Genomic DNA, 16,997 nt, shown 5'->3' with positions numbered 1-16,997 from the left:
CTGTGAAAGGGGCCAGGGGAGTCCAGAGCCAAGAGAATAGAGAGACAATGAAAAAGCATGTGCTAATTAAAAGAATTCATTGAAAGCTTATGCTAAACATTTGGTGTCCCCTTTCTTAAAACAAAATGAAGCTAGCTGGGGGGAATATGTGAGGACTTCTTTTTCCCTAAAAACCTCTGGTAAGCATTCTGAAGTTGGAGGGGGTGGAGCTTAACCACTCCAAATTAAAGTACCCAAGTAATAAGGCTTGCTTCCAATTAACTCCCCCCCCCAACACACACACACCATGAAGCGTTATTACAATCCATTTTTTCAATGTTAGAATTTTTTACAATATATATGTATATGTACCCTATGACTCTCTTACCCTTCTCCCCTCTTGTTGACCCCCTTCCACAGTGGTCCCCCTCCCTCTTTCTGCCGTATTATTTAGTTCAAATCCTGTGCAAGATGTCAAAGCTACTGTTTTCATGATTGCAACAGGCATGGCATTTCCAGAAAATAGTATTTGAAAGCACTCCTCCCTGTCCTCTGGATCTTACAATCGCTTCTCTTTATCTTCCAAGAATTCTTGGGACTTTGACCAGGGCAGGTTCTCAATGGTCACTATTCTCAGCACTCTGACCAGTTAACAGTCTCCACATTGACTGGTGCCTGCTATAGAATCCTCTGACCAAGGCTGAGAGAAGTGTCACTATGTGGGTATAAACAAAAAAAAATATTTAGAAGACAGTTTGATGACATGTCTACTTAGGAACACATCAGGGTTGATGATTCCCCATAGGATCTGTGACGTCCTTCACCATAGGCATTTCACAGGCAGTACTAGGCATGTATTTCTTCCTTTGGATGAGGCTTCAAATCCAATAAAAGCAGTTGGTCACACCCTGTACCAGACAGTCCTGCCATTATTTCACCTATGGGAATATCTTGCCTGATAGATCAGTTTTGTAGTGTGCAGAGTCCATAGCCAGGTAAAATATTAGTAAACTTTTTTCCCTCCAGCACCTTGTATAAAGACTTCCAACATTATGAATGCTAGCCAGCAGGAAAGAAGATTCCAATTCTGTCCTAATTTGATTTACCTGTATCTGCAACTAAAGCATGCAGTATCCTCTGCAAGAGATACCAGCTACATCCCAGTTACTATTACAGTCTTAAGTACTTGAGTACATAATCAAAAGCTACCTGATATTTGAGAAAATGCTATAACTAAAAGAGACAAGTTAAAGTAAATCATGAGAAAAACTTTCTATCCAAATATGTCTTTCAAAGTCAAGATGAGAATTATTCGCCCCCCCCCAAAGGTGGACAGGACAGGGTTGCATATTTTTAAAAGAAACATAAATAAATAAAATGAGCATGGCTCTGAAGTAAACTATTTTACTTAGTCACAGACCATATTTTAATTTTAAACGTTAATACTAAACACTAAAACACATAAATGGGTTGCCGAACATAATATAAATGCTATGAGCTCAACAACGTAAAACAGAGATGCAGTATTCACACAGAAACTGGTCTGCAAGACTTCATTGCAGGAAAATTCAAAATAGCTAAGTAGAAGCAACCCAAAAGCTATCGATTGATGAATGGACAAACAAGATGTGACATGGTCATACAATGACATATCACTCAGCCAAAGCATCATACCAGCCAGAAACACCATCGGGTATAATCTCCTTATGTAAATGGCACAATGGGGAAATCTTTATACAGAAAGTTGATGTGTGGGTGCCAGAGCCAATAAGGAATGGGCACCTCTGATTTCATACAAAGGATAACTATCTACTTGAAAACACTGTGGAAATAGACACTGATGATGATTGCAAAGCACTGCAAGTGAATTTCATGCTACTAAATTATATACTTGACAATGATTAAAATGGCAAGTCTTACATATATATTTTCCTATAATAAAAATTGAAAGAGTATAGTTAATAGAAGGAGGATATTAGAAGTAGCAGGGAGAAGTTGAGGAGAAATAAGAGCCCTCTAAACATTTGTCATAAAATAGATGATCAACACAATATCTTTATCACATGTATCAGGGAATAAAATCATGAGCAGTAGAGACAACTCAGTGGGTGAAATAAGCTTGCCTTCAACCTTAATGACCTGAGTTTCATTTGCAGGACCCTCATGGTAGAAAGATAGAACCAGGTCCTACAAGTTGTTTTCTATCTTCCACGCAGCCCCCCCCCCACACACACAGGGTAAAATTTATTTAAAAAGAAAGGAAGGAATGACTCTATCTTTGGGGGATGAATGACCATCTCATGAGATTCATTTAAGACCATCGGAAAATACAGATGTGTACATTACAATTCATAACAGTAACAAAATTAGTTATGAAGTAGCAACAGAAATCACTTTAGAGTTGTTTATAGTTGGGGGTCATGACCCACAGGTTGAAAAGCACTGCTAAGTGGTGCCCTCCTACTTAAGAAGACCCAATAAAAACTTTCAATGTTGACTATTCAACTCTAATGCATTTTCTCCTTTGATTTCCAATTAGCCAAGTATCAATGCTCCATGTTTAGGTGTCCTGGCAGCAGAGCTCTTACTCTTGTGTGCCCACGAAGATCCCTTAATCATACAACAAGCATCCTCAGGCATAAATTATGTCCTCTACATTGCAATGTGTCAGAACTGTAAGTACAGCTTACCAACTTTTTCTGTTGCTCTAATGATTTGTCTTTTGAAGAAGCTGCTATGCCTAGGATTTATTTGTAAATCCTTCCCCAAGATCTGTGTTCTTACTTTCTAAAATACAGTTTTAAGCATTACTCAACCATTATCAAGGGTTTTTTGTAACTAAATAGCTGGTACTTCAAGATCTTTGCAGCTTCGAGGTATATTTACATTTCTTGGGTTAGTGTTGGTCATAATGGTAGGGAAAAGGATGGCTGATGAAGTCAGGAAGAGAGAGGAAGGAGAAGTTTTATAAATGAAGGATTTTGAAGAGGCATGTCCTTACCCCCCAATGGCTGTTACAAAGATTCAAGGAGCTAGCAAAAGCCATATTGGGTGCCCAAACACCTATGAGCCAGAATTTAAGATCTCATTACTCACAAGTCATTCAGAATTGTTTTGTCTTATTAGGAAGAAAAACTCTCCTTAGCCTATGCTATTTGTCATTTAAGATGCTAAAAGACAAGCAATAGGGGAAGTTAGTTCCAAATACTTTAGCTGTTCACCAGAACAAACTTGAAGCCTGCTTCTAATAATAAAAAACATTCCAGTATTCAGCAAGGTAAATTAAAGAATGTCTGGTGTAAGGAGTATGGTTTTTCCGCCCGCCGCTTGGTCTTGTCCAGCCGCTGCGCCAGCCCCAAATAACACACTGAGACTCTGTATTTGATATAATTCTGTTGGCCAGTTACTTGTTTCTTATTGGCTAGCTCTGTCTTAAGTATTAACCCATATTTATGTATTTCCACGTGGTCTTACCAGCGAGAGACGGCTGGCGGTTCTGCCTTCTCCAGACTCTCCATCTTGACTCCCTTCCTACTTCCTCTTTTCTCCTCGTCCCCTAGTCCCTCCTATCTCCTTTCCTATTGGCCAACAGTGCTTTATTCATTAACCAGTATGAGAAACATAAATACAGAATGACATCTCCCATCATCTCCTCTCTTCTGTCTAAATAAAAAGAAGGGTTTTAACCTTAACATAGCAAAATATATAACACAAGAGATATCCAATAAGAACCACAGTTAACAATATTTAGTCCATTAACATTTAGTAAGATTTAAGAAAATATTCCATCATCTATCCTATCTTTGTGAGTCTAAAGTCCTATATGTAACTTATCCTAACTAAGAAAAACTATAACCATAACTATCTGTCTTCAACTCCCTCAAAGACCACAGAAGGATAATATATAAACCCTAGAAATGTAAGAGACATCTTGCCTTTTCAGTCACCTGAAGTTCTTCTGTAATCTTCCATCTTCAGCCCATAGGCCATAGTGTGTCTGGCAGACTCTTCAGCAAAGTAGGAAACTTTAAACTGTCTTCTTGTATTGGCAGTTTGTCAGTCACTTTTCTCTGTGTCCTGCAGACTGTCTGGCAGACTCTTCCATGAAGCAGGAACTCTGTAGCAATGTCCATCTTGAATTAGCAGTCACTTTTCTGTGGGTCCTGCACGTCCAGTTTATACATCACAAAGTCAAACAGTCCAGACAAGAGCAGTATCTTGTCCAAATGGCTAGTCTTGCCATATTGAAAGCAAACTCCATAACGTGTTTCTTCAAGGTCCATCTTCCTTTCTGATGCAGGTGGTGTTGCCAGGAGCAGTTATGTCTCACTGTCACGAAAACCCTAAACCATTTTAAATGCCATATTCTGTAGGTCTTTGAAAGGTTTGAAGAATGCCTATCCATCTCAAATACATGTCTGTATATCTAGAAATCTTAACTAACTTAACTATAATATCTGACTATCATAGGTACTATCTATAATCTGCATTGAATTATACATTACATTTCTAAATGAGCTATATAAACACAATACCTAAACAAAAGAAATATACACATCATAAGATTGACCTTAACTTGTATCAATAAATGAAAATCCATTCCAAAACAAAGTATTCATATCTATACCATAATCCCCTTTTTACCTTTAAAAAGATTTGGCTGTGATCATTAACCATTTATAACCAACCCCATTTAAATGAAAACAAACATTTATAAACACTATTTGGGAATTTGGGCGTCGTTCTTTCCAAACTACTTCCTGTTGGTAGGGGGCACTGTTATGGGGGATCCTAAGAAGACACAGAAATCCTGGCTGTAGTCTGCAAGGCTGCTTTGTTCAGCTGTTTTGAATGTAGGATCACCTGGTCCTCTGTTTCAGGGGGTCTGGCTTGATCAAACCACATTAGTCTGGAAGGAATCCACAGCTTTTTATTTTCTGTGGAAACAAAAATAGAAATCCTTTTCCCCAGTAACTTGTCCTTAAACTTAAATTTTGGAGTCAAAGCAATATATAAATTGAATTAATTTAGCAGCATTTGTTTCCTCAGCAGTCAAACAATGCAAAGACAATATAATACCATACAGTATCCAGATTCTCTCTGAGCTTTTCATCTTTACGTGGCTTTATTATTACTCTGTTTCTTTTACTTTTTATTTTTTATTTTTTGAGACAGGGTTTCTCTGTGTAACTCTTATCTGTCCTGGAATTCACTCTGCATTTCAGGTTTACTTGGAAATCACAAAGATCTGCTTGCCTCTATCCCCTGAGTGCTGGGATTAAAGGCATGTGCTATCACACCCAGTTCCTCTTTGTCTTTTTAAAACCATTTTATTTCTTTTCTCTCCCAAGCCTACATATATTTTAGAACATATTGTAAACCTTTAGAGGTTTTCTTAATGTGAATTTGTCTTTACTGTAAATCTTTATCTTTTTCTGGCCACGAGTCTTCTATCTGGTAAACAACAACATTGCTAAAATAAAAATCATAGCTGTGTCAGCTGCTGTTTATCAAAGATGGTGGCAGGTACTTTTACCGCCAGCACTGAAAGCTGTGCTCACCGCCTTGGTCTGTGCTGCTATCCAGAAAGCATGCTGTCGGCTTGGAGATGTGGTCACTGCCATTGCCATCTCTCATACACACCAATAAATTGTTAGCAGAGTTATTTAAAAGCTGTGCGGTTTTTTGCTGCTTATGCTGAGTCAGGAAATTTCCCTTAAAGGAGCTGCGCAAATATCTGCTTGTCTCTCACAAAGTAGAGTCCAACTGAGAAAAATGCTGCTATCAAGAAACCTTGCTTGTCTCTGTTCTTTTGTTTCTAAAACCTTTTTTAAAGCTTTTGTTAAATTTTAAAGTGGAAATTCTTATTAGCCACGTGGGTGCCATAAATAAGGAGTATGATTTTTCCACCAGCAGCTTGGTCTTGTCCCGCCGCCGCACCAGCCCCAAATAACACACTGAGACTCTGTATTTGATATAATTCTGTTGGCCAGTTACTTGTTTCTTATCGGCTAGCTCTGTCTTAATTATTAACCCATTTCTATGTATTTCCACGTGGTCTTACCGAGAGCGGAGGAATGGCAGTTCTGCTTTCTCCAGACTCTCCATCTTGACCCCTCCTTACTACTTCCTCTTTCCTCCTTGTCTCCTAGTCCCTCCTATCTTCCTTTCCTATTGGCCAACAGTGCTTTATTCATTAACCAGTATGAGAAACATATACATATATACATATATGCATACACACACACACACACACACACACACACACACAATGGCATCTCCCATCAGGATCTGGACTTTAAACATCATGACCTAGCTGATATTTATACAATCCTGTGTCAACAACAGAAAAATAAGCCATGACATATATTTAAACTAAATAAATAAATAAGTAATTTTCTGACAAAATGGTCCTAAATAAGAAATCAAAATGACAAATATCTGAAGCCCCAAAAGATTTGGAATCAAAACTAACATGCTCCTAAATAGCAGTTCAATTAAAAAAGATACAAGAAATATAGTTTGAACTGAATGAAAGTGAAATCTCTAATGTGTCCAAATGTGTGGCCTACACATAGAGAGAAAATTCATAGGTTGATATACCTATCTTAGAATGGAGGAAAGGTCTCAGTCCTGAGCAGTCTTCATCTCACAAAACTAGAAAAAGAAGAACAAATAAAGCTGAAGCAAACAGGGAAGGGAGAAAACAAAGATAAAAAGGAAATAAAGGGCATCAGAAAACAGGAAAAAAGTAAAGACAGAGGAATGGCCTGTTCATTGTGATGGTCATGGGGACAAATGTAGTGAGATATTCATGCCCCCCACACACACACGGCACCTGAAGTGCTGACCAAGCCCAAAGGGCATAGTTACGGGTACAGATGTTACTGAGGGTAGAATTAAGTCTAGGGCTGGACTGAGCTTGCTGTCTTGGTTCTAGTCCAGTTGCAGAGATCAGCCTATGTGGGCCCTTGGAGCGGGAACTTGCCCGGGTCATCTGTTTGTTGTGTAAGTGCCTTCTCCCTGAATACAATTTTATTAACCTATATTGAGCCTAGTCCAGTGAATCTTGATCCGCGCGTCCATAGACAAACAAATAGAAAACTCAAATTCTCAGTGTTAAACACGGCCTCACTTAAGTACTTGGTACATTCTGGACCCATGCTGCCTTAAGCTTTTATGAGAATAGTAAGCTTTTGTAAGAGTAGGCCACGAGCAGAGTGTTAAGTACCTAGAGTATTGCAGACATCTAAATTGGGTAGGAAACTCTGAGTAACAACACTTTATGTTAAAACGGTAGTCAGATGAAAACTTTCTATCCTTTTTCTTTTTTTTTTTTTAAGTTATATGAACTTTATTGACTTTTTCAATTACACTTAATCTTTTTTTATTTAATTTATTATTTTACATGTCGATCCCTCCCTCCCTCCTTCCCTCCCTTTTACCCTCTCTGCCCTCTCACATGCACTCTAACCACCCTCCCCTCCCATCCCCCCACCCCAATTCCATATGTAGGGCAATGCCAACCACTAGAGGTCATCTAGATCTGACAGGTCATTTGAAGTAGGGACTAGGGCTTCTCTCCTGTCTCTAGGTTAAGGCAGTATCCCTCCATGGGGGATGTGTTCGCAAGGTCCTTTGTGCACCAGGGACACATCCTGGTTCCACTGTCTGAGGTCCCTTAGACTGGTCAGTCCTTCTGGCTGAGACCCATATTCAGGGGGACCTGGGTCAGTCAGTCCCATGCTGGCTTCCCAGCTATCAGTCTGGGAGCCCGTTAGCTCCTCCTCATTCAGGTCAGCTATCTCTATGTGTTTCTACAGCCTGGACTTGTCCTCTCCATCTGCATCTGGGTTTTAGTTCGACTCAGTGTTTAGGTATGGGTGTTTGCTTCTGTTTCCAACAGGTATTAGATGAGGGCTCCATGGATAAGTTAGTTGTTGATTTCACTCTCCCGGAAGGGCATTTATGGTAGCCTTTCCATGGATACTCCAATTGTTCGTTGGCAGCAGTATTGTAGGTCTCTAGACCTTTCTTTGGGTTCCATTTTCTTTTCAAACCAATATTGGCTCCCTCTTTTATGCTCTCTCTCTCTCTCTCTCTCTCTCTCTCTCTCTCTCTCTCTCTCTCTCTCTCTCTCTCTCTCCTGTCTTCTGTTCCTACCTGGACTCAATCTTCCTGGTCGCCCATGTTTTCCTCTCCTCCACCTCTCTTTCTCCTATTCTCTCTCCATTCACTGCCTCCCCCCCCCCACGTCCCCTGTGCTCTGGGGGACTTGTCCCTTCCCAGTTCTGTGAGGGACTTTATATGAATCTCTTAGAATACACCTTGTATCCTAGTTCCTCTGGTGGTGTGAATTATAGGCTGGTGATCATTTGATCTAGGTCTAAAATCCATATATGAGTGAGTACATACTATGTTCCTCTTTTTGTGACTGGGTTACCTCACTCAGGATGGTTTCTTCAAGTGTCATCCACTTGCCTGCGAATTTTCAAGATACTATTATTTTTTTCTGCAGAGTAATATTCCATTATGTAGATGTGCCACATCTTCATTATCCATTCTTCAATTGAGGGGCATCTAGGTTGCTTCCAGGTTCTTGCTATTACAAATAGTGCTGCTATGAACATTGTTGAACAGATGTCTTTGTTGCATAGATGTGGATCCTTTGGGTATATGCCTAGGAGGGGGATTGCTGGGTCCTGTGGTAAACTAATTCCCATTTTCCTATGGAACCGCCATACTGATCTCCAAAATGGCTGTATGAGTTTGCCCTCACACCAGCAGTGGAGGAGTATTCCCCTTTCTTCACATCCTCTCCAGCATGAGTCATCATTGGTGTTTCTAATTTTAGCCATTTTGGCAGGAGTAAGATGGTATCTCAGAGTTGCTTTGATTTGCATTTCCCTGATAGCTAAGGATGTTGAGCACGTTCTTAAGTGTCTTTCAGCCTTTTCAATTTCCTCTACTGAGAATTCTTTCTTCAGTTCTATACCCATTTTTTAATAGGGTTATTTGGTGTTGTGTTGACTAGTTGCTTGAGTTCTTTGTATATTTTGGGTATCAGCCCTTTGTCGGATATAAAACTGGTGAAAATCTTTTCCCAGTCTGTGGGCTGCCGTTTGGTCTTGTCGACTGTGTCCTTTGCCTTACAGAAGCTTCTAAGTTTGAAGAGGACCCATTTATTAATTGTTTCTCTCAGTGTCTGTGCCCCTGGAGTTATGTTTAAGAAGCGGTCTCCTATACCAATTTGTTGTAGGGTACCTCCTACTTTCTCTTCTAAGAGGTTCAATGTAGCTGGATTGATGTTGAGGTCTTTGATCCATTTGGACTTGAGTTTTGTGCATGGCAACAGACATGGGTCTATCTTCAGTCTTCTACACACCCTCATCCAATAGTGCCAGCACCATTTGTTGAAGATGCTGTCCTTGCCCCATTGTATAATTTTAGCTGTTTTGTCAAAAATCAGGTGTTCATAGGTGTGTGGGTTAGTATCAGGATTTTCAATTCGATTCCATTGGTTTACCTGTCTATTTTTGTGCCAATACCAGGCTGTTTTCAGAATTATAGCTCTGTAGTAGAGCTTAAAGTCAGGAATGGTGATGCCTCCTGAAGTCGTTTAATGTATAGAGTTGTTTTGGCTATCCTGGGTCTTTTGTTTTTCCATATAAAGTTGATTATTATCCTTTCAAGGTCAGTGAAGAATTGTGGTGGGATTTTAATGGGGATTGCATTGAATCTGTAGATTGCTTTTGGCAAGATTGCCATTTTTACTATGTTTATCCTACCTATCCAAGAGCATGGGAAATCTTTCCATTTTCTGGTATCTTCTTTAATTTCTTTCTTTAAAGTCACAAAGTTCTTATTATATAGGTCTTTTACTTGTTTGGTAAGCATTACCCCAAGATACTTTATGTTGATTGTGACTATTGTAAAGGGTGATGTTTCTATGATTTCTTTCTCTGCCTCTTTGTCATCTGAAAAAAAGTAGGGCTACTGATTTTTTTGAGTTTATTTTGTATCCTTCTAGTTTGCTGAAGGTGTTTATCAGCTGTAGGAGTTCCCTGGTAGAGTTTATTGGGTTGCTTATGTAAACTATCATATCATCTGCAAATAGAAACAGTTTGACTTCTTCCTTTCCAATTTGAATCCCCTTGATCTCCTTTTGTTGTCTTATAGCTTTAGCTAGAACTTCAAGTACGATATTGAAGCGATATGGAGAGAGAGGGCAGCCTTGTCTTGTTCCTGATTTTAGAGGAATTGACTTAAGTTTCTTTCCATTCAGTTTGATGTTGGAAGTTGGTTTGCTGTATATTGCTCTTATTATGTTTAGGTATGTTCCTGTTATCCCTGACCTCTCGAAGACCTTTATTATGAAAGGGTGTTGAATTTTGTCGAAGGCTTTTTCAGCATCTGGGGAAATAATCATATGGTTTTTCTTTTTCTGTTTGTTTATATGGTGGATCACATTGATAGATTTTCGTATGTTAAACCATCCCTGCAATCCAGGGATGAAACCTACTTGGTCATGGTGGATGATTTCTCTGATGTATTCTTGAATTCGGTTTGCCAGTATTTTATTGAATATTTTTGCATCGATGTTCATCAGGTATATTGGTCTGTAGTTTTCTTTCTTAGTTGTGTCTTTGTGAGACTTGGGTACCAAGGTTATTGTGGCCTTGTAAAAAGAGTTTGGCAATGAACCTTATGTTTCTATTTTGTAGAACAATTTGAGGAGTATTGGTATTAGTTCTTCCTTGAATGTCTGGTAGAATTCTGTGCTGAATCCATCTGGCCCTGAACTTTTTTTGCTTGGAAGGCTTTCGATGACTGCTTCTATGTCATTGTGGGTTATAGGTCTATTTAAGTTGTTTGTCTGTTCTTGATTTAATTTTTGTAAGTGATAGTTATCCAGAAATTTGTTCATTTCCTTTGAATTTTCAATTTTTGTGGAATACAGATTTTCAAATATGACCTGAAAATTGTCTGGATTTCCTCTGTGTCTGTTGTTATGTTCCCCTTTTCACTTCTGATTTTCTTAATTTGCATGTTCTCTCTCTGCTTTTCCGTTAGTTTTGATAAAGGTTTGTCTATCTTGTTGATTTTCTCAAAAAATCAACCCTTTGTTGCATTGATTTTTTGTATTGTTTTCCTGGTTTCTATGTTGTGGGTTTCAGACCTCAAGTTGATTATTTCCTGGCTTCTACTCCTATGGGGTGAGTTCACTTCTCTCTGTTCTAAGGCTTTCAGTTGTGCTGTTAATTCTCTTATGTGACTATCCTCTGTTTTCTTCATATGGGCACTTAGTGCAATGAACTTCCCTGGTAGCACTGCTTTCAAGGTGTCCCATAAGTTCGGGTATGTTGTGTCCTCATTCTCGTTGAATATTAGAAAGTCTTTAATTTCTTTCTTTACTTCTTCTTTGACCCAGGTGTGGTGTAATTGCACATTGTTCAGTTTCCATGAGTTTGCAGGTTTTCTGCTATTTGTGTTGTTGTTGAATTCCAATTTTAAAGCATGGTGATCTGATAAGATACGGGGGACTACTCCAATTCTCTTGTATCTGTTGAAGTTTGTTATGCCACCTAGTATGGGGTTGATTTTAGAGAAGGTTCCATGTTGAGCAGAGAAGAAAGTATATTCTTTTGTGTTTGAGACACTGAATCTTTGTATTTAAGAAGTCTAATTGTTGCCCAGTACACCAAGGAAGGCATTTCCACACATCACAAAAACATCAATAATATGATTTTCCTTTATAAAGAATAGCAGCCTGAAAGACCGTGACTATTGTGGAGGTGGCTGCAGAGGCTGGCTGTCAAATACCAGTGAATTGGCCACTTTATACTACAGTCTAAAAATAAATGTTGATAGGCAATCTTCCCAAGGAACCATCTATGATTACCTGTCCATCTGATTACATTTGTATCCTTACCATCAGGGGAAGCATATATTGCAACTAAAAGAATGGAATTAAGTTATTGTTGACTATCTTTTCCATATTAAGTAAAATGTCATTGAAAGAATTCCCCTTTGTTAAGAATGAATCATAAGCTTTTCTTTTTCTTAACACAGCTAATGCTAAAAAACAGAAACCCAGCAGGCCAAGTGACGGAGAAACCAATAACCCCAGGGTGATAAGTTCTGACTTTGAATTACTATCCAAGGCCACACAAGGAGGCAAAAACAAAATTGCCCAGGTATATTCTGTGTAGTTTGTTTTAAATGCTTCATTGTCTTTAGTGATAATTTATTTCCTCAAAGTTGATGTTTTTAATAACTTAAGATTCCTTTTCTTTATTCAAAAAGACAAATGACTATTTGATTCACAGAACATTGGGTTTCCTACATTTATGCCACTTAAATAATTACGTCTACTACATGTCAATTATATAGATGTTTCCTAGTAATACTTCTATATGTGGATAATTTTCAAATTTTTTGACAAAATTAGTGGAGTCAATAATTAAATCTTTTCTAGAATGTGATAATTCCCCCCACAAATATCAGAATAACATTGTAACTTTGATTTTACTTTAAAAAAAACTATGAAGTTTTACAAAAAGAGCTGGGCATAGTTATTTATGCCTATAATTCTAGTACTCAGGAAGCTGAAATGTTGGAATAGCAAGTTCGAAGCCAGCCTGACTTGCATAGAGATACCATCTTAAGAGGGGGTAGGAACTATTTACATGATGTGCTAAGTCTTAGCATTAAGCAAATAATTTTACCCTATCCTAATCCTAATGAAACCATTAAGATTTATAACTCTATATTACTCTTTCATTCTTCACAGTTCATACTTTTTACCTAGAACCTTATGGGCTCCCCAGCACTTGGCCTAGGTTGGTCTGTCAAGTGGATTAGCTTTCCGACAAACATGCTGAGCCATACACCCCAGCATAAATTCTGGGAAGGACTCTCAGGTTAGCTTTCTCCTAGGATAAGAATACCTAGGGTATTCTTCCTTCCAGACTTTAAATATACAGTTGTGGTTCTAGTCTCGTGGCTGACATGGTTATAATTGTGGAAGGCTAAGGACATGCCAAAGCAATGTATTTAAATGATATATATGGTCAAAGGATACCATACAGGTGTTTTCACTGTATGTCTCTTTACAAAGACAAGAGTTTTTTTGTTTGTTTGTTTGTTTGCTTGTTTTGTTTTGTATATGTAACTTCAAAACTTGCAAGGTTGGTTGAGTATGATGAATATGTCCATTTCCATAAGGAAACTGGGAATCTATATAAGCTTGTGAGCAAACCAAGGGTCATATCTCTCAGCACCTTGATTGGGCTCTTGAGCCTGGGATGAGCATCCTTCTTGGGGCTCTTCCCCAATGGCTCTCAAGACTTACTATCAACACATCCGGGTTTGAATCCTCCATCATTTGAGTTTAGTTGTGTTTAGAAATACTTGGACTGGAGTGCCTTAGACCCATGTGTTTAGGATCTGTTATTTAGTTTCTTGTTGTTAAAGCACAGAAAGTTCAGAGTTACAGAACATGGAAGAGCAATGACTAGACAACACAGATGTAAAACTCCAGAGTAGATAAAATAGGGTTGAGAGAGTTCAAGGTTCTAACAAGAACACCAACATGTTGGAAGAATCCAAAGCTGTACCAAGACACTCAAGAGACCACAGCAAAGTTCAAGGGATGCAAGCATCAAAGTTGTTCTCTAGGGGAGTCAGGTACAAAGCAGCACTGAAGTACAAAGACTGTGCTCAACACAAAGAGTTTTTAGTCCCCACTCCTCTTTTATATAGGAACTTCCCTGGCCAGTGGGGTCAGTCGACGGGGACCCTGAGGGAAGGGAGTGAGAATTAACAGACAAGAGATGTGAGAGATGAAGACAATACAGTATTCTGATCAAGTCTCATTTAATGAATATAATAACAGGGTTTAAGTAGTGGAGAAATGAGGGAATGACCAAAGGGAGGATGTGAGGGAGGCAGAATGCCCTTCCAAGCAGAATCCAGGAGTCCTGCTATGAGATAAGTTGCTATATGATAAGCCTGCAGCTGGGACTCTTTCAGGGTCAGGCTGCATCATATGCTTAACAGGAGAACAGTCATAGGGGAATGGGAAATTACCAGTATGTTAGTATCTAAGAGAGTAGTAGGAAGGATGGCTGTTAGGATGCTAACTTTGCTCTGGGGTTCCCCACAAGGAACAGTTTGTGAGACAAGACTTCATAAATAACTCACAGAAGATCATGAATATATCATTCACCAAAACAAGTTCATACAATACAAACTAATAATAGAAACTAATAATTATAGAAAAAAATTCAGAATAATGTTTATAAAATGGTGTTCTTCACAGACATTTTTAAATATTTTTATTCTTTGAGAATCCCATACAGTGTATATATTCTGTTTTGTTTTTTTTTTTTTTTTTTTTTTTTTTTGAGACAGAGTTTCTCTGTAGCTTTGGAGCCTGCCCTGGAATGCTCTGTAGACCAGGCTGGCCTCAAACTCACAGAGCTCTGCCTGCCTCTGCCTCCTGAATGCTGGGATTAAAGGCCCATACAGTGTATTTTGATCAAGCTCATTCCCTCTTTTCCAACTCTTCCCAGATCTACCATCATCTCCCTATCCACTGAACCCTGTATCCTGTATGTTTTCTATTAAAAAAAACAAATTTAAAATATCAAGTGTAATTTGTTCTGTGCAAATACTCTTGAATGTTGGTCCTGCCCTGGAGTGTGGTTGACCATATTCTTAAAACTGACCTTCTCTCTCCCAGCAGCTATCAAATGTCAATAGCTCCTCAGCTAGTGATGGGACTTCCTGTTGCCACCCCCACACTCCCACACCCTCACCCCCATCCCTGCTCCATAGTGAGATTTGCAGAGGTTTTTTTGTTTTTTTGTTTGTTTGTTTTGTGGGGTTTTATTGGCTTTTTTTTGCTAGCAAGTATAACATGAAAAATACATGGCAGATTATGAAATATCAATTTACAGTATATTTTCCAGCTACCAAATCAAGTAGCATAAGGAACTTGAAACATTGCAAAGTAACAATAATAAACACACGAGGACCTCTCTAAATTACAGATGATTTTCTGTAGTTAGTGTGCTCTTGGTAGAATGTTCCCTGCCCCCATGGATGTGTTTTGTGTGGCTTGTGTGTGAGTGCGCATGTGTATTTGTGTGTACATGTGTGAGGAGAGGTGCATCAGTCCTTGTGTGATCACATGGAGTCCAAAAGTTAACAGCAGGTGCCTGACTTCATTGACTCCCTATTTTTCAGGACATTGTTTCTCACTGAATCTGGAGTGAATTGATTCAGCTAGACTAGCTGGTCAGTGGCTCCAAGGATGTACCTGTCTGTTCTAACCCAAAGCACCGAGCTCACAGATATGCATCACCAATCTCTAGATTTCATATGGCTGTTGGCTATCCAAACTCAGGTCCTCGTGCTTACTTAACCAACTCCCCAATGCCCACAAACTCTAATTTTTAATGCAACCTACGGTCATGTCCACAGCTTTACAAGACAAAATCTCTTAATACCAACTCTTGGTTTCACTGAGAACTGATCTTTCTGTAATTTTAGATGGAAATTAGAGCAAAACAAGTATTTCATGAAAAAAATGATCACTTCCAGTGGTATTTTAAAATTTATTTTTTCACAATAAATATGGCCTTCTTCAAGTAGGACAAACTGCAGCAATTCACTAACTTCTCCAAGCCACAGAGGTTCTTTGGTTTTCTTGCACAGCTTTCAAACATTATCATCCCTCAATGGTCTGCATAGTAGGTGCAGACTAGACTAGGTAGGGGTGGAAGACTGGATGCAATCCATTCTGTCTCAGATCTCAGGCACATCTTATTTGTTAAAAAAACAAATGAGCAGCCAGGTGTTGGTGGCGGACTCCTTTAATCCCAGCACTCAGGAGGCAGAGGCAGGTGGATCTCTATGAGCTCAAGGACAGCCTGGTCTACAGAGCTAGTTCCAGGTCAGACTCCAAAGCTATAGAGAAACCCTGTTTGAAAAAAAAACAAAACAAAACAAAACACCCCACATGAAACAAAAACAAATGTTTGGTCTTTCTGAACGTATGTGTACTCTATGCCTGTCTGCTGCCTATGGAGGTCAGAAGAGGGCATCCTATCCCCTGAAACAGGAGTTATGGGTAGTCGTGAGCCACTGTGGGTGCTGAGGAAAGAGCACAGTTCCTTTGCAAGAGCAGCAAGTGCTCAAAATTGCTGAGTAATCTACCTACCTTCAGTATTCTACACCTTCAAAGGCAATAAGTAAAATCTTTTATTGGTAATATTAGAGGCATTTTCCAGTTGCATGGATGATTTTATTTTCATGCAAAGGCAAAATAAGAAATTATGGCACATTTGTCCTTTCTACTCTTATCATCATTTATAGTCTGTGGATAGTTCTCAAACTTCGAACAGAACTGTTGACATAGCAAGTGTTAGATTTCATGAACTTCTGTTTTTGTTCACATTCAATTTTCCTTTCTCCCTGTATTTGTCTCTGCCTGTCTCTCTCACTGAAAAAAAAAATGTGACATTCTCATCCTTGTTTGTCCAGTATCTTCTACCAAACACATTTGTTTCTCAGAATGTTGAAGACATCATGGTAATATTTGGCACTGAAATTGCTTTAAAGGCAGAAGATAAGTTTTGTATAATAATATCTGAGTTTTGATCATCATTACACTAACACTACCATAAATATACTTCCTATCATTTTTTTAATGGAAAAAAAATGGTTTCCACAGTTCATGAACATCTTGTACTTCTGCTTGGTCCAGACTTCCTGCCCCCAACCCCCTGCTCATCCTGAAATGTCTAAACTTTGGTGTCTTGCTCACACTGGTGGTCACAAACGTCCTTTGGTTTCAGAGCATAGGACAAATATTACCACCCCACTTGCTGACTGACTTCGTGTGGACCCTCCTGAAGAAACTTTCCTCACCTGATGTGGAAATAGCATTTGAGGCTGCATCCTTACTGAAGCTGACTTTGGAGTATCATGCTCAGAAGATCACCATGGTA

The 16,997-nt window shown here is 38.9% G+C and overlaps 1 protein-coding gene across 1 annotated transcript in view; it reads left to right on the top strand.

The window, feature by feature from the left end:
* Mroh9 (maestro heat like repeat family member 9) overlaps nucleotides 1-16,997 on the top strand; it is a 67,948-nt gene that overhangs the window by 25,142 nt on the left and 25,809 nt on the right. The window contains exons 6-8 of the mRNA XM_051185752.1: nucleotides 2,519-2,654; nucleotides 12,052-12,176; nucleotides 16,845-16,994. Of these exons, the coding sequence (XP_051041709.1) occupies nucleotides 2,519-2,654; nucleotides 12,052-12,176; nucleotides 16,845-16,994 (411 nt within the window). The remainder of the gene's footprint in view (nucleotides 1-2,518; nucleotides 2,655-12,051; nucleotides 12,177-16,844; nucleotides 16,995-16,997) is intronic.

The sequence above is a fragment of the Phodopus roborovskii genome, unplaced genomic scaffold (assembly GCF_943737965.1).
Source record: "Phodopus roborovskii unplaced genomic scaffold, PHOROB, whole genome shotgun sequence".
Taxonomy (NCBI): domain Eukaryota; kingdom Metazoa; phylum Chordata; class Mammalia; order Rodentia; family Cricetidae; genus Phodopus; species Phodopus roborovskii.
This window is presented reverse-complemented; position numbering and strand designations above follow the sequence as displayed.